Source organism: Pollicipes pollicipes, unplaced genomic scaffold, assembly GCF_011947565.3.
Source record: "Pollicipes pollicipes isolate AB1234 unplaced genomic scaffold, Ppol_2.1 Scaffold_6052;HRSCAF=7182_pilon_pilon_pilon, whole genome shotgun sequence".
NCBI lineage: Eukaryota > Metazoa > Arthropoda > Thecostraca > Pollicipedomorpha > Pollicipedidae > Pollicipes > Pollicipes pollicipes.
Window position 1 is genome coordinate 2,377,025 of NW_023596805.1, and position 20,210 is coordinate 2,397,234.

The following is a 20,210-nucleotide window of genomic DNA, read 5'->3' on the forward strand; positions in this document are numbered from 1 at the left end:
TCTCTGGACGTCGTCACCCTCGTCTTCAGCAGCGCCAGCGGGTGGATCTGGAGCCGCGGCCGTAGGGAAACCAGCGTGAGAACAGGGACCGGAAGGGAGAAGCACCAAGTCTCTCAGGAGGGTCAACAAGAGGCCAGAAAAGCTGGCAGAAGAGGCACGGGCACCTGTAGGCGAATCGGGGGAACCAGCATCATCATCAGCACCGACAGCAGTGCCGCCGTGTTGAGTCAAAGCGCCGGCGACGGTACAGGACGGAAGCACTTCCCCAGTGCTGGTGGCGTTGGTGATCTCAACGCCACGGAAAACGCGTCCTAGAATCTCCCGAGTCTCCTCCGGACTTTTCTGTTTTGTGTGCGACACATATGTGACTACATTGATTTTCTGAGGCTTATCAGCCAGTTTGCAGCTGATGCCAGAGCTTCCAACTTCTTCTCCCGAGCGCGTTTTCTGTTTGCGACAAGCAGGGCAGCCTTTTTTCTTTAATACGTAGTTCTCGACCGCTACCAGTACACGCTCCCCACCGCAGCCACCAGACGGGACTGAGGTGGCCACGGTTGGAGCTGCGTGTGGCAATCCAAGCTCCCGAATCCAAGATCTGCAAGAAACGGCGATGTCCCCCATAAACGGCAGTGCGCCGACGGGCGCGGCACTCTTCCTCGATTCATCCGGCGTTAGCCTGAACTCCAACGCCAGCAACGACTTCAACAACACCTACGGCAACGCCACCGCGTTTCAGGCAGAGTCGGTCGGGCCGATGCACACGGTCATTCCGATGACCGTACTCTACGTAGTGACGTTTCTGCTGAGCGCCGTCGGCAACACGGTCACGTGCGTGGTCATCGTGTACAACCGCTACATGCACACAGCCACCAACTACTACCTCTTCAGCATGTCCGTGTCGGACCTGCTGCTGCTGCTGACGGGCCTGCCGTTCGAGCTGTACTCGTTCTGGGTGCCGAGCCACCCGTACGTATTCGGCGAGCCGTTCTGCGTCGGTCGCGGTCTGAGCGCCGAGACGTCCACCAACGCCTCCATCCTCACCATCGTCTTCTTTACGGTGGAGCGCTACCTGGCCATCTGCCACCCGCTGCTGCAGCAGACGATGTCGAGCCTCCCGCGCACCGTGCGTAACATCGCCCTCATCTGGGTCCTGTCGCTGCTCTGCGCATGCTTCCCCGCCGCGAAGTTCGGCATCAAGTACCACCGCGACGAACTCGATCAGATCATCGAGGGGACGGACGAGTGTAACGTGGTGCGCCACCTCTTCCCGCACGTCTTCGCGGTGCTGTTCATCATCTTCTTTGTGGTGCCGATGCTGCTGATCACGGTGCTGTACGTGCAGATCGGTCTGCGGCTGCGCCGGTCCGGCAGAGCGCGCGGTCTCACCCGTAGCAGCGTGCACCGAGGCGGCTCGGGACGCGGCGGAGCCGGCGGCACGGCCGCTCGTAAGGCCGTCGTCAAGATGCTCGGTGAGCGGGGAGGGGTTGGTCGGTAGAGCACATGGTGGTCGCGGTTCGAATCCCGCGCGGTGTGGAGGTTTGCAGCTGTCACCCCTTTAAGCGCGGTAGGCTGCTGGAAGGGGTGACGCACTAGCGACAGACAGGTGGTGTGCTGTAGTTGTCGCTTGCTGTGACCTCACCCATCATTTTGGCCAGTCTGGATCCAGTTTTTAATCCAGCGCGATAACGAACATTCATTTATCAGTTATCTTTTTCACGTTGCTTTTCTGGTTTCCGTTCTCTGCTTCCTCTTAGGTTCTTTCCGTCCTCTTTTCCCCCAACATTTCCAGGCTGCATCTCCTTGGCATATCACGTAATCTTAATCATATTTCAGCAGCCTTTGCGACATCCGTCGTGCGTATTTAACACAAACGCGCGGCTCTAGCACTTCTGTTTATTAGTAGAGATGTTTCGCTACCAATAATGCACGGAACCCACCGACCACGGGTGGTGGGAGGACACTGTTGCATTTACGGAACCCTACAGACCAATTTTTGTTTGAAGCACACAAAACTGCTTGCAATATGCTAAAAATTAGACCAGGAATACACCTGTAAAAATTTAGTGTTGAGGTGTGGCATGGTTTTGAGCATGCTATTATGTTAAGTTGAGATAGTCCGATTTTCGGGAAAAAAATTGTCTTTTGGCGTGGCCTAGTTAAGTTAATTCTGGCACAGCAAAATGAAACTGGGGACTACTCGTAGATCTCCCTGCAGTTAATCCGCTGTATTTTTTTTCGGCGGTGCTGCATCACTCTTAGTTTGAAAATTTAAGAGGGATCGCCCCCTATCCGCTTACATAATGAAAGGCGGCGAATCAAAGCGAGAGTTCAAATAATATTCGTTCGACAGTTAGTTTCAGACACCTACGTTTAAAAGTATATCTGAGGGTGTTGACAAATGCTTCGCTCTAAAGATTCATTACGCATCCCATGAAAACTCACTGTTCACGTTTTAAACCCCGTTCTGGTGATACAAAGCCGAAATATACTATTTGTGCACGGAATTGCGCAAGTGTTTAAGCTCAATTATTTCGACTGCTGCCCTGTTTTCAAATTATGTGTGGTGTTAGCGACTGCCGCTGTAGATCATATCGCCCTCATAAGGCTCCTTCAAAAGGATCCGTATGCGACGGTGTCAAAACAAAGGCCGTTCTCATATTGACAGAGTTTGATATTTGACTTTCAGGCGTCGCAAGGCGCTTTGATCACAGACCGTGAGCTCCTAAACACCACACCGGAAAGATCCTTGACGGAATTAAGTGATAATTGTTACGACGACCCGATATCCCTAGTAGCTCGGTCCCATATGCTGTCGTTTTAGTTCGAGTGGCATGCAATGTTTGGTGTTATTCGCGTTAATATGCGGTCACTGCAGAATTCATTGATCACACCGCTTTAGAACGGTGCCGAATTGCCGTTAAATTTCAGCCATGGGTGTAACCACTGGGGTAAGGAAGTGCGTGGACAAATGTCCCTTATTTTTCAAAGACTAGATTTTGACCTCAAATTGGTCGGCGCAATGCACGTTTTTTATGTTTTCTCGCTCAAAATTAGCGGCGCAGCTGTCCGCCAGATTCCATTGAGGGCTAATTTCTTATTTGTTCCTCCTGTGCCAGAGGCGTTGTTAAACCCATAATTCCAGCCATGCCACAACGATGTAAAATGCTTTAGATTTGTCTAACCTGACTTTTCCAGGTTACTCAGACCCACGGTTTTTTCAGGACCCTGGCGCTTGTTTGGGCTAATTCACGCGTCGTCTGTGCCCAGTGCTGTGACTGACATTGCTCACGTATCGTCCGTCTCCAGTGTTCTTGTTCGTTACGCTCATGATGCCATCTGTCCTCAGTGGCCGTGGTGGTTGCGTTCTTCATTTGCTGGGCGCCTTTCCACGCCCAGAGGCTGATGATTATTTACGCCCCTGGGAACCGCTACCCCGCTCTCAACGACATAAAGCAGGTATGATGTTCCTTTTTATTTTGAAACCCCTCCCCAGTGTGTTTTGTACGGTAGACAAGTGCACTGTTTTGACCATCCAAACCGCATTTTGCGAGGAGGGATAAGCGTATGTTGATGGATGTCTATTCCCGTTTGTTCGGATTTTGTGAGCTCTCTTCATTCGTTCACAAGGCACGAGCATCTCTTAAACACATTGTTGTTGTGGAACACATTCATCGGATACCAATAGGAGTGAAGCATATCACACTACAAACACCAATGCAAAACCACGATTTAACACGCGCTCGGCCGATCGGCTCAATACGAAGGGCTTGGATATGGGGGAGGTAATTTGAACCCGACTGAGATATCTCAAAGTAGAGTTGAAAACACCATGTTCTGCGAGCTCATTTGTGTCAAATTCTTGCGTCTCTGCGTAGTAAATTTCGGGTTTGATAAGGTCAGTAAGGTCAGATAAGGTCACGGTCAGACTCGAGATCAGTGTTCAAAGTGCCCGTATACCTCCTCGCACAGCCAGCATCAAACGAGACGCCTTTTTGGGCGGATTAACACTCGGATTCATATCAGGGCAGCGACCTTAGCTCACCCAAAGAGGCTGAAAATGACCATAACCCTTCGGATGATTTTGACATTTGAGTGTAAAGTCAGGGCCAAGAGCCAAGTGGCATGTTGCCCAAAGGGGAAGATTATTGGAGCGTAATTTACATCAAAGGACATGCTCCGTTTTCCCGTGAACCCTCCTGTTTATGACCATCATGACGTCAAATCATAAATCTGCCGACGTCCCCGTGATTAAGAACTCGAAGCTTGATCGTTTGACCCCGTCAGACACTTAATGGTCGCCCCATCTTGAAAGATACCCTACGAATCACATTCGCTGAAGCCATGACTGACTTCGACCTGTTCCAGTTCCGGCGCCTTAGAAGACGTATTTTTTACAATAACGTTGGCTGTTCAGTCAGCTATGCAAAGCAAAGTTTGATGTTGCGAGACCGAATTTTTCGGAAATTATTTTGGAACAACCTTAGGGGTCAATCGGCTTCTTACACGAGCCCGAGTTGAAAGCCGGAATCAAAGTAGTAAATCGTGTCACATTTCATCCGACGGATTCAAACGATTGGTGGTACTGAAATACGTCGGTGAAGCGTACAAAGCAGCCGAGAAGATTCACGGAACTTGTGATTTTGCAAGATCGCGCACATTAAGGTTAAGCCTCCGAGATTGCAGCGGGCTGAAAAATGCTGCCGGAAACACCAGGCAAGCGGTGTTTGCTCTTGTAAAAGCCTTGCAAAAATGACAACATGGCACATTGCATCGTTTGGTGAGGTTCTTTACGTTGTATGACAGATACAGGTCGTCGTGACGAACCTCGTCAAAACGAGCTTGTGGAGTCACGGCAAACAATCAAAAATTATTCGCTGGAAATGTTCCAGTCTCGAGTTCACTCATGCTTGTTATTAATCTGACGTTCGAGATTATGTAAGCTGCTAAGTGTGCATGTGCGAGGAACATTATTCACCTAGATGAGACAGTAGCAATAGTCCTATTCCTCCCAGAAAAAAGCGGGAGAATGGAGATATAGATGCGTTGATATTTTGGCAACATGCCTTTATCAAAGCAATAGCAGAAAATTATTTAATACACAATAACAGGAGACTTTAATAATATAACACAACAACAGCAGAAGACTTCCGCTGTTGTTTCGATAAAGGCATGTTGCCGAAATATCAGCGCATCTATATCTTCATTCTCCTGTTTTTTCTCTAAGGAATAAGGCTATTACTACTGTCTTTTCTACATGACGTTCGTAATGACGGGTCTGCCCAACTTTTCGGCAGCGTTCTGCTTGTAGGAACAGAGCCACCGTTCAGCTTTGTTAGCTCGACAGCGCTGGTGCGAGGAAAGCAAATTACCACGAACGTAATCCCTGTGAAACTGAGCGGGAGGGCATTTCGGTGTAGTTTAAGTGAAATGCAAATAACATCAGATTTGTTTTATGGTAATAAGTTTTGGTGTAGTGGTACTGGTGTCGGTGTTGCTGTTGGATTGCCTCGAAAGGTGAATTACAATACTTGCATATGTATTTTATGCAATTATTTGGATCAAACAAGGAATCACTGGGACTCCGGCTTCATCAAGCAGATAGCTATAAAGGCGATCCAGGCTCAAGCATTCCAAGATGCGTATTTCACGTCCGTAGGAACAGACTTTACCGATAAACAGGTTAAGTTTAAGCATAGTGTTAAGTTTCATAAGTCAAGAGCATAACGCTACAAACACCGCGGCGGTCTTCGTGCACAAATTCAGCTCGGGAAACCAGTCATGTTACTGATCCCAGAAGTGCCCAGGACAGGTTTCATTTCTCGGCCGTGCTTTTTCTGAGGTTGGCGCCTCACTTCATGCCCAGCTATTTTTAGGTGAGCTCCGCCGCCTTGGCTCAACGAATAACAATCAGCGAGTGCCCACGTGAAGCCCCCCCCCCCCCCCATTGTTGTCTGTCCTTTCGATAATATCGATGGACGGGGGTGGCCATGGACAGAATAGCGGGTGTTGGCTTATCAAAGCGGGTTCAGCTGTGGGGAGCCGCCTGCCCTTTGGGTCTGGTATTTTTCCACAATTTGTTCCTCTGATTCAGGTGTCTTTATTATTGGCTCCTGTGAATCAGGTGTTTTTGTCTTCGGCGAAGCCAGATTTTATTGCGTAATGACATGGAAACCTCAATCTTGATGTGATACGATTTACCTAGATGTCCAGTTTGAAATGCACTGCCAGCGACAACCCGTGGCTGATTTTCACGTCGTTTTTTTCGTGTAAAACAATCACTCGCTGGTCTGCGGTTTCCCATTTTGGTCTGTTCAGACGGGCGCTCCTTGTTGGTCACGTCAGAGGACATGGTAAAGCAGGTGACGTTGTGAGACCCAGGGGTGCTCAAATTTAGATCCAAAACGGTCTACTGGTTGCAGTGTAAGTCATATCTGGGGTCCAAATATTGGCTGAGCTTATAAATCTGAAGGCATACAGTAAGACTGTGATCGATTAACTAATGCTAATCGTTGCAAAGCTGACAACCATACGTTTCGTATTAAGTGCTAAGACACGCAAGCAGAATTTGTTAGGATCCTCCTCTCTAAAAATATCCGTCGTGACCAGAAGGGGGGTGGGGGAGAGGGGAAGGGGCCGGGGAAAAGAAGACTAGACTTCCTTCGAAAGCGGCGATGATTGTCAAAAAGCACAATGCATCAGCCGGACATGCGCCAGGACCTTAGCGGCACACCATCGACCAGAGGGGACATGTTTGGCCCCCTCCCCTGCTGGTCTCGATAACGGTGGGGCCGAATTTAAAAGATAAAAACAAAATGGCAGACTAGCGCACCGGCGTGCGGTCTCAGACTACACATCGTGTTTTAGTGGTTCGAGCTACCTCGTCACAGCGCAGCCCCGCAGACTGCGGCCGCGGTTACTGGCCCGGCTGGGCACCGGCAACGAACGCCGCGATGCGTTTCAAGCCGTAACTTATGGACATCGTGACGTGCACCCGCTTGAAACTTGCTACAGGCATTCTTCATGGTGATGTTTAGGCGTTTTAGGTTTTCATGATTTTGATTCTTATGCTGAATATTTTAAGTGTCACTTTTATGGGTATTTTTGGCAATACGAACCAAACAACAACGCATATGAATGACACATTATCTGAATCACATTTTACGTCTACCAATTTCAGACATCTTCTTTCGTTCACTTCTCTATATTAATTTGTCTACGCCCACGTGCTTTTATCAAAAGTCGGTAAACATGGTGTCACTCTAACATCACTCATGCTTGATTTATTGTATTCTCGTAGTCGTTATTTTGATGCAAGGCAGTTCATTGATAAATTAATAGCTACGTAACATGTGGCAATGATACCTCAACGCATTTTTATATTGTCGCAAATATTCGGCGGAGGTAGATTTTACACCTGGCTCAGTCAATACTGGGTTAAGCAAAACCATGGCGTGGGAAATGAGCGTTTTATAGCCTGGGACTGTGCACATTCCGCATCTCGATGTACCTAAAAATGCCCATGTAAGCAGACTGTAAGTCAAAAGAGGTATTTCACGTGGTTCGGGGAGTCAGATATCACGGTATCTACATAAGTAGTTGGTGCGCGGTGTTGCGGGCCGTTTTTAACACTGAAGTCCATGTTGCAAGTCAAAGCACTAGATGAGCTACACACTCCGGAATGATCACAGGCATACACGACATACATGCAGGCCACTGGGGCGTCGGCCAATCGGTATTCTTCAATTTGACGTCACAGGGGCGTTGGCCAATTAACATTTTTCAATCTGACGTCACCAGGGTGCTGGCCAATCATAATTCTGTAATCTGATGTCAACGCGATGTCATGCCGCTGTATAAAACCACCACGCGGCCTCCGCGCCGAGTCAACCCTCCTGCAAGAAAACAGCTGGCCTGCCTGTGCGGCCCGTGCGGCCGGAAAACAGCTGGCCTGCCTGTGCGGGCATTCGGAGCGGCGCGGGCACATTCTGTGCCAACAATACAAAGCCGTCGAATCTGGAGTCGAGTCTTATGAATCCCGAGGGACCATGGTAGCACCCTCGCACAGCAGCGGTCTGCAGGATCACGCCTGGTGCTACGTCACATATATGGTGCTCCGGTAACCACGGTAGTTGTGACTTGACATCTGTCGGGGTGTAACGCCCACGGCGAGTGTTATATGACGCCACTAGCGTTGCGGTATTTACGCCATCTTTAGCAGCACGGCTGACATCCTGGTGTTGTAGCCTTTGCACCATGCCGGTTGTTCGTAGTGCACACCCCAGGCATTTCCTCACACAAGGAGTTAATCTACTCGCGCATTGTTTACACCCTCGTCTTCTACATTCACGCCACACTTGTTTGTAGCACACACTCCATGTCTTTCTTCACACCAGCAGTTATTTGACTTCACTTGTGTTTTCAGGGTCTGCATTACGTCTCTGGCATACTGTACTTCGTCAGCACCTGCGTGAACCCCATTCTCTACCACATGATGAGCGCCAAGTTCCGCCAGGCTGTCCGGGTGAGTCCGTGATGCGTCCATCGTGAGCACGTGAGTCCGTAATGATGTCGAGGGGTGGGGGGGGGGGGGGGGGAGGAGCGACTGGACAGCACTGCTTTTTCGCTGACGCAGTGCGAAGACCAGTAGGATTCCGGCAACTATGTGAGACGGAAAGAAGGATACATGGAGGTGGTCCCAGTACTATGGAGGCATTGGATGGTGGGCTTTGGGTTAAATGGTAGACGAGTGGTCTATCGCTGCGCAGATTTAGTGGGAAATAAGTGAAGCTGTGAGTGCTTGGAAAAAATGTGTTCATTATTACATTCTCCGATCCCCACGGTCCTTCATTATTGAAGGTTTAGTTCGTATCTTTCGATTGGATGGATTTCTGGAAAAGGCGTCCACGTTTCTGGAATAGGCGTCCAATAAGCTTGTTTTGCGTGGGTCCCGATCCTATCATCCGATCGAGAAATTCCAGGACAACAGTAGAATATTGCGGCGAAGCCTTCAGATGCCGCAATGCTCGGCACGGTCCGCCCTGCCCTCTGGCGTCACCTGACCTTTAGCTCGGCCGCTGCTGCCGGCTGCAGACCATACCTGTCAATAGAAAACAGCGAGCAGCGCGGTTAAAGTGGCTCGAACGCACCCCGCCACTAGCGGGTGGTCTTGAGCCAGGAGCTCTAACCAACTGAGCTATCGGAACTGGCAAATGTATCACTGTAGTTGGTGATATTTCGGTGCTGTATCGCGTGCGAATTCGTTCAGTTCTGCGGACTGTTTTCTTCTGGGGCTACTCCAGACTTTGTGTCAAAAGGCACCTGAAGAGAAAATCCATGCAATACCTATCAGTATCCCAAGCCACTATCACGTTTACGAGAAGCATTTCGTCTCCGGAGACTTTCTCATGCTTGCTTCCAGCTCCAACTACGTATATACAAAAATATTCTGAAATGGCCAAGAAAAAAGCTATTGGTAAGCACTCGTCGAGTTCTTTTCTACTCAAAGCCTTCAGCTCTAGGTTTTTTTATGAAAATGCATTTCCTTTTCACGGGATGTGCCTGAACGCCAAATAGTCCCAAATCAAACCTGTTTTTGGGAGGTAAATCAGATTGGATACAGATCAAAGCAGCTCCTTCGAACTCAAATTGGAAATGGGGCTCCAATATTTCCAAGAACAGTAACCATCACAAATGCATTGGATATGGATAGGTACTTGCCTCCAATCCAATTAGCATCGATATTGGTACTTGGTCACTTTATGGGACAAAGAAAATTGAAAGGGTGAAAACAAAAATGCTAGGTCTTTTTCGCTGTTTTATTATCTTTATCTTGCCATGTGCCCATCCGATTTGATGTAGCATCACAGAACCTGCCCTCCCCGCGGCGCCCGCCCTTCCTGCCAGGGTGAGAGGCAGGCGACGCCATGTAGCCTCAGCAGCTGAGTGCGTCGTAAAGCCCCAACGACATGACATGACACAGAGAACCTGCTTCATGAAGTTGTTATTCACTGGGAGGTACGCCAATCAGTCAACAGACGTCAAAATGCCATCAAGTACAGTTTTGGTTGTCAACGGGTTAATGCTGCCAGCTGTAAAACCACCGAAGTAACATTGTAGAATGTAAGCCTAGGCTGAAATGGCACATATATGATGACTTTGTTGAGGACTTTGATATGCGGATCTAGAAATGGCTCTTAAAGACATGGCATATTCTTAGGCTTAATGACTTGGATCTGACGATGGTGTTTTATGCTCTTATTACGGCTGCTGTTGAGAATCGATGCAAATATTTACTGTGTCGATAACGGCAAAGGTGTACCCTCAGTAATTCACGATCGATGCTTTATCCATGAATGATGCGTTTTGCAACAATATACGGATAATTAAGGCTGGTTATTCATGGTTGAGCTATGCTGCCAAAGCATCATGTATGGGGACGTGTGGGATTAAACTGTGTTGCTGACATACATTTTTCGTCTGGCATGCTTATTTCCAGATTTAAGCCAATATCACATGTCATTTGTATGCTCGCTCTACCTCAGGATCCAACAGAGCGATTTAGACAATTCGAACGCAATATGAGAGTCTGGCTACCGCTGAACAACATTTACTAAAGACCACTGTGCGCGGCTCCACTGCACTACTAAACACATCTCCACTCAACACACGCACAGTACTCATCCGCCTGGGAGCCGCAGCATTGCAACTGGGGTAGTTAGTGCTGAAAGGGCATATTTACATTGGAGTGACCTTGTATGCCGCGCATGTTGCGTAGGGGTTGTACTTCAGGCGGTATGCATATGAGGCGTAGTGTTCACACGTGTGAATCACGTGGCCTACAGACACTAGGCTTGGGGTACAGACACTAGGCTTGGGGTACAGACACTAGGCTTGACTGCGTCGATCTGGATTGACAGGCAAATCCAGGGGACCCGGGAGCCCACTTGAGGCAGACAGTTATAGCAAACATAGGGGTGATAGGGTGGAGGCTTTCCAGATCTATGACGTTACGCATGAAGTAACGTAAGTATATTTTCCGTAACGTGTGATGTCACGCAATTCATGGGTGACTTATTACGAAATCAAGGCAAGCATGCTATGCTCTTAACAACTTTGGCGGTGCACAGAAACATGAAATTATCGATAAGCTATAAACTTGTTCAACTATGAAGGGCAAAGAAAAGGAAATTGGTCATCGATATATTCGGAAACTTTATCGATGTTCCGAACCCTTATTGTGACTTTCGATTCCACTTACAGTACGTTTGATCCATCGCAGCACAACGCACACCTGTGGTAATTGCTGTCCGCTTTGCGACTCCAATGTAAGCCAGCCGGGTGGCCAAAATCAACTGTGTGTTACGAACAGGACCGGTCAAAGCATACTGAAAATTATAAGCAGGCGATTAGCATTCAGCGTTTTATACAATGCCTCAAATCATGTCCTTGGCTTGTTTGGGTCCACTTTTTCACTGAACTCAACTCCAAATGAGTTGAACGCCACTTAAATCCCTAGCGCCTGTTGGACTTTTTCGCCGGCCTTTCGTTTGCGAAGAGCTCGCCGCTTCGATTTGTTAAGTTCACCAAGTCGGATCCGATAAGCCAACGGCGACCGGCGAGCGGGCTTCCAGCGCTGCGTTATGCCGTTCGGTTCTAAAAACAGTCGCCTTTGCAATTGATTTTATCGCGTCGTCATTGAAGCTGCAGAGCACAACGCAGGTCAGCGATAGGCTACCGATGCCATGGCGGCGAGCTTAAGTGCTCGATATTCGCCAGCAGTTGTGGGTTGACTTTTCTAGCTCCGGCTATATAAGATATGCAATGTTTGTGGCAGGAGTAATACAGTGTAACCTGATCGTCTCTTTGTAGGAGAGCCGGACCATTTCACCTCCCCGCCTGCTATGCTGCGTTGCCGCGCCACCTTCGGGCCCTTACTCCGATACGTATGACCATTGATCGTCTTCGTGACCATTAAATTGCATCGCTTGAAAAGTAGTCAAAATGTTGGCTAGATTCAGTTAAAAACAGGAAGGGGCCGGACGGGCACGCGACCGTCGGTCGTGCCCGTACGTTGCCACACCCACGAGGCTATTTCAGTTCAGATTGAAATTTGAAACTGAACGGCGGGCGGCAAAGAGGAATCGATACCCACATGTCCATCACATCAGAATAAACGCCCATGGTGTCCGTATCAGAGCTTATGTATCACTGAGAGCACTCTCGGTAATTTCCATGTCAGACGTACGTCTTCAGAGCTTCCGCACCGGCCCCGTTGCGGCGAGGTTTTATCGCCAAAAAAACAAAGCAGACGACTGCCACTTCACGTAATTCATGCTGTGAATGTTGTTTGTTCTTGCGAGGCACGCTGACACACCCTATAAACTGGGGTCGGGGGGGGGGGGGGGCTGTGTTCCCGACAGCTGTTTGCCAGCTCATTGTTACTGATCTTGTAATCTGCGTTTATCTGTTATCTCTTATCTATTGTTATCTCTTTAATGCCGTCCGCGAATGGAAAGCCTTGGTGGAGGGCGTGATAGCGAGACTGCTAGAACTAAAAAAGGTCTTGAGGGTCTTAAGGTTCAAAGGGGTCAAAGGGATGTTTTGTTTTAGCTGTACCGCTTTTCCAAATGAGCAAACGGTTTAGCGTGGCGTTGTGCGGGTGATGAGCTTGGCATGCTGTACACTTCTCCACCAACTACGTCCCAGCCTGCTTTCACGTTCACTTTTACACCAGACAACATGACCTTACACCCGCCAAGCCAGCCTTATCTTGGTCCTGTACTCCCCAGTGGGGTCTGGTCTTGATTTTGATCTCTTTCTATGGCGAATACTCTCATAATCAGGGTCACCTTCAGATTCACCGATCTGTCGGACACAAACACTAAAAACGCATTACGCCGAGAGAATCGGAGAACTCAGACACTGTCGCTATCCAGGTTTCGCCGCCTACCTGTGGGTCATGATATTTACACTATTGCAGACAGGAATTCGTCTGGCTACGAACAGCCATTGTGTATTTGCCAGCCGTTCTGCAGACCGTTTTGGTCGTGTATGTTTCCAACGTAGGCTGCTGCGCCTACTTTCGATTGCATTTGTATAATCGCCGCACTTTCCTCGTTTGAACGACACGCGAAGGTTCCACTTTTTGTCCTGGATCGGGTTTTGCTGGTGCTTTGCGCCAGTGTTAGCCATTTTTGCGGGCATATTTATGTTAAAAGGTGTGGTAAAGTAAGGCAAAGTCGCTTGGAACGCGAAATACGCGCATATAAGTGCAAAAGGGGAAATCGTTAGAGACACCGGGAGAGCGAGTTATGCTGAAGTGCAAAAGCATTTTGGGTAATGTCTTGGATGCTTCCAAATCAACACCATCGTCCTTGTCTACATTTCTCAGTGGCCAGTGCTTTCCAGCACGGTAGAAGCGGTTCCATGCCAGCTACTTCAAACGTGCTATAGCTCTACAATTCTGTGTAGTCTCCAATCAGCGTATCCCTTTTACTGTATGTAAAGATATTACAACCATTTAGACGAGCGTTATGACAGACGTGGTATCACCGTTTCGGTAACGAAACACGTAAGCGAGTCGCTTTCGGTAGCTGATATGAATGGGTATCACAGCGTACATTATTCATGAGTTTCGCAGAGAGAGGCGCACCCACGCTTAGACTTCACGCACGTCTTGAAAAATGCTGCTTAATATTGGCTGGCCGTAAGGATGACGGGGTCTAGCATCTAAAGCCGCGGAATCTTTGACTTGTGATATTTTGGGTGCCACTTAGCTGACATGAACTAACGTGTGTGCCGATGCAGCTTTTTCATCTCTTTTTCATCTCTATTGGTTTAGCCACACAGCTCGTCATATTTGAAACCGCTTTCGGGAGAGGAGACATCGACAGCGTTCCGACTCATTACTGGTGCACCTGACTGTCGGACAGTGCTCAGCACGCCTAAAGTTCCATAGACGGTACATTAGCATGCGCGGCGGTTGGGTGATTGGACGTCATTTCCTGCTCTGGTTGGCCACATCTGCGCTAAATTCGTAACCGTCGCTCTATGAGCGTTTCTCTTTTACCTTCGCCCTATAAAGGTGAGTGCTTCATGAGCTCTCCCCCTCCAAAAAAAATGTTACAAAACCAGGTAACCTAGAGCCAAGGGAAGGCGGCGGAATTGGAGTGCTGTTATCAAACTGCATCAGATACGGGCAAGCGAACAACACTGATTGTGGCTTTCGACAAGTCACATATAGTCAAAGTGGTGAACTCAGCACTTTTTGTACTCTTTTCCGGCATATCGACAGCTTAAAACGCTACGACAATGCAGAAAGAGGCATTCAACAGCCCTTGGAAAGTTCCATTGCGTGGGCACTTGTGGACGTAGATAGATTTGACCTTTGATATGGCACGCCAGGTCAAAGTCAGGGGTTAAGACCATTGTGCCATTGACCTGGCTGCCTATATCAAGATGAAATAAACCACATCAGTACGAAAAATAGCGTTTACAGCATCAACAGGCGTTAGTTCTGTGTCACTTGCGTTTAAAACATATCACTTCAAAGTGTCATATCTGGTCTCAAAGGCAATAATATCGACCTGGCTTGACCTTCAGCAACGTTACCTTGCAAAAGCACCCATAAGATAATAACTTTAGCTTCATTGAGTTAAATAGTAGACTAGGAAACTTTGGTAGTGCGTTTCCTGTGAGAAAATGCATATTTCATCATTGCAACAAAATGCCGGCGACGTGGTCGCGAGAAAGACATAATCAAAGTCATGAAGCTAAAAACTTTACGTTTTTACACCATGTGTAAGAGTGGACAGTGTTTTGTACACCATGCTGTTCCCGAAAACACCAGAGTATCTTTGAAGGCTCTTTCCATCGTAGGACGAGCACTATAAAGGCTCCAAAACGTGCGGATTCATGGTTTGCACATAATGACGCAAAAACGGCAGTGAGCATGTACAAAGACTTCGCGCAACATGATTCTCTGTTTCCTCCTCCCTCAGGGTATGTCTGTTTCATTGTTCTGTAGCATTGTATCATGGAGATCTTGATTTAGCTTTAGCACGTGCTTCTTAAGTTGTTTGCCATCACAAAGTTTCACGCATCCCGCCCCACATGTTGATGAAATGACATCTGTGAATACAAAGGTGGACGGAAATGGCGCAATTTTCTCTTTTCAATCTAAGTGTAGGTTTAGATGTGTATTTCAACGTGGGGTTCGACCTGTCCAGGAATCAATGAACAAATAAGGATAATTACAGGTGCAAAAGACTGGAGAAAGCCGCGTGGTGTATTTCAGAAAAGGAGCCAGATTGGACTAGATTGGAACAGACCCCCATAGAAAGAAATAGTTCTGCTTGTTTCAAAATGACATATTTTTGTAGATGACGTGCTTTTTCCGACGTTTTCATTTTTGCTTTCATCGTCTGAAACTCCGTACAAGCTGTGAAATGATTTCTGTTCACTGGTGTTATCTTTCCGCTCATTTAAATTTGTCAACAAACCCCACCTGCGAAATGGCGTGACCCGCTTCCACTCTTCTGCTTCTATTGAATACAGGTGCTGAGTAGTGCTGACCCGTTTCTACCCCTGGTGTGAGGCAGAGACGTCTGAAACCCTGGTGTAACGGTGAACACTGTTTTCCCCCGCAGGACACTTTCGGGAAGACCTGCCACAAGGTGTGCTGCAGAACAGGTGAGAGGCTTTTCTCCTAGCCCGTTTCATCACAGTGCTTTTCTCACAGTTTTACCCACAGTCGGTGACCTCGCGCGGAGTACTAACCTGAGGCCCGGTGACACAAACCCGTTACGAACGGAGCCGAACTCGGTGCGTTTTCAAGGTCCGGCGGTTTAAAGCGCGATCCCGACAGTATGGAGGTAGTTTAAAGCGTGATACCGACCGCAGGGAGGTGGTTTAAAGGCGTGATCCAGACAGTACGGAGGTGGTTTAAAAGCGTGATGCCGACAGTAGGGGGGTGGCTTAAAAGCGTGATCCCGACAGTAGCGAGGTGGTTGATAGATAAATACATCAATAGGCAGATATATCCATATACAGCTGAATATATGCAAAAATGGCATACTGATTGGTAGAAAGGGAGAGAGAGAGAGAGAGAGAGAGAGAGAGAGAGAGAGAGAGAGAGAGAGAGAGAGAGAGAGAGAGAGAGAGAGAGAGAGAGAGAGAGAGAGAGAGAGTGTTATATATATATATATATATATATATATATATATACATATATACACGCATGGGTAAGTTTTGTATAAAGCGCATCAAGGCTTTCATGCGCAGTACACGTTAAATTTTCAGACTTTCGGAGCGAGCAGTGGGGTCTCAGTGGTGCGGTTGGTAACGTGCTGGAGTTTTAATGATATGGTCGCGCGTTCGAGCCCAAGCCGAATTAGGACTTAACTATGAGCTCCGTGCGCAAAATGATGAAGTGCTCGGCGGCAGAGCATGCATGCTTTTGTTTTAAAGCAGTACTCTTTTCTCTAAAAGTTTCTTGCAAAAATGCTGGACATAGCCCCACTTAAACGCGAAATGCTTTCTCTATTTTGGCGCGTCTCCATCGCGCTACCTTCGATTACAGGTGGCCAAAGATTTTGTGGGAACGTCGGTTCTAATGCATATTTACAGCTCTAGTATACTTTGGCATCATACTGACGTTTATATTCTGAGCTTGATTCCACCCGGCTTCTACTGCTCTGGCCTGAAGCATTTCATCATCACGTCTCGCATGCTCAGCACTGAACTTTCCTATACCGTGTTGTTGACCCTCTGTCCATAGTTGCCAGGGCATGCCTGGATGTTCCATTTGGCAAAAATCTGAGTTCGAAAATATCTGGTTTGCACGCGACGCTTTGGGTTCCGAGCATCTGCTAAGCAAGGCTTGTTGGGTATGCCCGGAACCCGCCACCCATTTTTCGCCGTGCAGTTCAACGGATAACTTTGCCCTAAACTGGTAATTTTGAAGATGCACAACAAACTATTTGGAGGATTTTAAACGGATAATTTTTTCCGCACAAATAATTTTGAGGATATTCTATGAATAACTTTGCTCACCGCTCTGTCAGCCAGAACTGCGTTGGATTTTACGCGTCGATAAATCCTAGGGCACCGCCGTCCCGGACCTGGGTTGGCCGTCGTTGGCCAGCTGCGATCTTATCTTTTCAAGTCAGACGGAACAGTGAGCCCGTTCTGGGACTCTCACCCAGTGCCGCTGGATTGCGAGTTCAGCATATTACCCCAGACGACGCAAGTGGTTTCCTCACCGCCGTTGAACGAGATGGCACTCGTGGCTACACGGATACAGTTTTTATTTTTCGTTTACACAGACCGGCTGCTTTTGCGGCGGTCTTGGAACCAAGGCTGTTCAGTTTCAGATGTCATTCTTGCTTCACTGCGTGTGATCCGGTGAGATCTTTATTTTGCGTTGCTGGAATAGCTGTGGACGCTCAGGGCTATGCTCGCTCAAGTGGATCTCTGTCATCGTTATCAAGCTGACGACACCAAAGTGGCAATCATCGATACCGAAACGTGCCCTTCCACACCGTTGTTCAGACGATGCAACCGCCGTTGAGATTTTCCACAACTGCGGCCAGCTTGATGGTACGGTAGCGACGGCTTATGTCGTCGATGAAGAGCAGCAGGTTGTCTTTCTTCAGAGATTTATGCAGCTCGCGCTTGCGGCATCCTAGGTTGAAAGCGGTGGCGAACCACAGGGCTCAGATGAGGTGGCGACTAAGTCAGGCCTGCTTCGTCTGCAGGGTGATCCCTTATATTTTCAGGTGGCTCCTTTCGGGAATGACACTCTTCCGCTTGGGCTTGGGGTTTCCTTGCTTGACGCGAAGCATGTATTTTGCCGTAAAAGTGCAGTTCGATTTAGCGAACTCTACCGAACAAGGTATCCAGCAGGATGCCACGTTCCAAAAAGAGGTTTCGCCTTATCCCCGACCGGATACCCACGCTGTGCGTCAGTGGTTTGCGTGGTTTGCGTGGTTTTCAGTGCTTTGCCGCCTGCGTTTTTCACAACCTCGTTAAAAGGCCTCACCTTCGACGCCAGCTCCTGTACACTCACAGTTAGGAAATCGACTTCGATGTCGTTCGATATCGATTTCGTTTATCGAGGCTTCCTGCAGCATCCTTATTGCCCACTTTGTATGCCTGACATTGGCGGGTGCGCGGCGCCGGTCAGGTTATTGAACGAATCTTCATCCATTCCATAAAAGCACGCATCTCGCTCATTTCGCCGTCCTGTGAATTATCAGCTTGTTGCCTTAGAGCCTATGAAAATAAATGAAGCTAATAAAATCCTAGCGATAAATAGTGTGTTGGAATCGGAACGAATTTTCTCTGAAAGCCTTTACCGAGCGGGCCTTTTCATCGCACGCGCGTGATCCAAATTCAACTAAGAAACACGCGTACTCGTTTTGTACCCTTTTTTGTTATGTACACTGTCCGTCAGATGTAGCAGTTTCGAATTCCCGGTGAATGCACCTCAATGTATATAAAAATCACAGCACAGACATGTGATGGATATGGGTATTTTTAGAAACCAAAAGTATATAATTGTTGAAACGATGCGCTTTCATTAATGATTGAGTACTGGGGTGCATGCTACGTGTGTACGTGTATGTGTGCCTGTGCGCATGTGTGCGCATATACATATATATATATATATATATATATATATATATATTATATATTATATATATATGCACACATATGTGCATATACATATATTTTGTATATACATGCATGCATATATATACATATATGTATATATATAATATATATATATATACATACATGCATGTATATGAAACTGAATATGGGATAGGAAGGTTGCTGCCGAGTTTGAATGAGCAAAGTCCATTCAGCGTCCGCCAGCTACACGCCGAAATGTCCTGCCCATGCAGTCTGCGATCTTGGACGGTGCTGCGGGGTAAGTCATGCCCCAGTCCCCTCCCCAGCCCCTAACGCCCGGCCCTCGGGCCGGCGGCTGAGCCTCTCCCATTAAGTTGATGACCACTTGGCTGGCCGGTAGCCGGCATCATTTGGCACGGGCCCTGCGGCGTCGGATGTCCGAGGAATACACGTCCGCCGCCACGTCGCCCAACTGGGACGAACTTCCTGCTGTTCGCGGCCAGAGTAGGCAGTGCAGTGATGGATCTAGGGACAGGGTGGTGGGGAGGGGTGGGCAGGTAGGACGGTGTGTACCATTGGTGCGTTCTCGACATAGGCGTTCTCCGTTCTTCCAGCTTCGCTCATGCACACAATGCGGATGTCTCGAATTCACAGGGGGTGACGGAGTTGACACGGTTTTGAAAGTTCTCTTACACCCTTGAGAATTCTCGTACACTTCCGACGAAATCTCAGCACAAATTCACCAATCCAAGGGAAGACCGCAGCACCCTTGTGTTTACCATAGATAGATTCCAGCAATGACAGACAGCTGACCGTAGATAATCATGAGCAGATTAGCAAATCACAAATTTCCAAAAACTAAAACATCCAGGAAACGAATACTGATGCTCCCACTGCCCGGAGAACAAGGCGTCAACTAAACCAAAAGCCCAGTAACTCGACCGGCGCGTTTTCAGTAACATCTCGACGAAGTCTGACCCCGCTCACTACGATCGTCGGCTTGCTGCACCGTCCAACGAGCGCGCGCAGCGCGGCCGGGCTGCTTTCGAGTGCAGGCACGAGCCAGGGGGAGCGCTGTCCGTAGTTGGTGCTTGCAAATTGTAAGAAAGGTTTCTCCGCCGAGCGGTCCTCCGCCCAGTTTGGCCTTAATTGCTCAGTTTGACCTTGACCGCTCAGCTTGACCGTAATCGCTTGGCTTGACTTTGACTGCTCGGTTTGACCTTGATCGCTTAGTTTGACCCTGATCGCTCAGTTTGGCCTTGATCGCTCAGTTTGACCTTGATCGCTCAGTTTGACCCTGACCGCTCAATTTGACCCTGGGCTCCATCACGCAATGTGGTAGCCTGCGCGCGGCCTGGCGCCGCCGCTCGCAAAAGGACAAGAGAGGTCGGAAAGACAACTGGGACCAGGGGTGGAGCCAGGGACGCCATGTCCTGGCCATGTGGCCATGTCCTGGCCTGGCCATCGCCATGGCCATGTCCACTCCCTTTCTGAGTAGCGTGGGCAGCCCTTGTACCGCACTTTCAGTTTAAGACAGGTTAAAAGCAATTAAAACGGCCAGAGAGCTTCTGATG

General features: G+C 48.4%; 1 protein-coding gene across 1 annotated transcript in view; it reads left to right on the forward strand.

Annotated features, from left to right (window-relative positions):
- The window catches only part of LOC119104681 (pyrokinin-1 receptor), a 24,042-nt gene continuing 3,832 nt past the window's right edge, over window positions 1-20,210 (forward strand). The window contains exons 1-6 of the mRNA XM_037228399.1: window positions 1-1,469; window positions 3,347-3,414; window positions 8,005-8,018; window positions 8,069-8,105; window positions 8,435-8,521; window positions 15,648-15,690. Coding sequence (XP_037084294.1) covers window positions 611-1,469; window positions 3,347-3,414; window positions 8,005-8,018; window positions 8,069-8,105; window positions 8,435-8,521; window positions 15,648-15,690 — 1,108 coding nt within the window. The 5' untranslated portion in view covers window positions 1-610. The remainder of the gene's footprint in view (window positions 1,470-3,346; window positions 3,415-8,004; window positions 8,019-8,068; window positions 8,106-8,434; window positions 8,522-15,647; window positions 15,691-20,210) is intronic.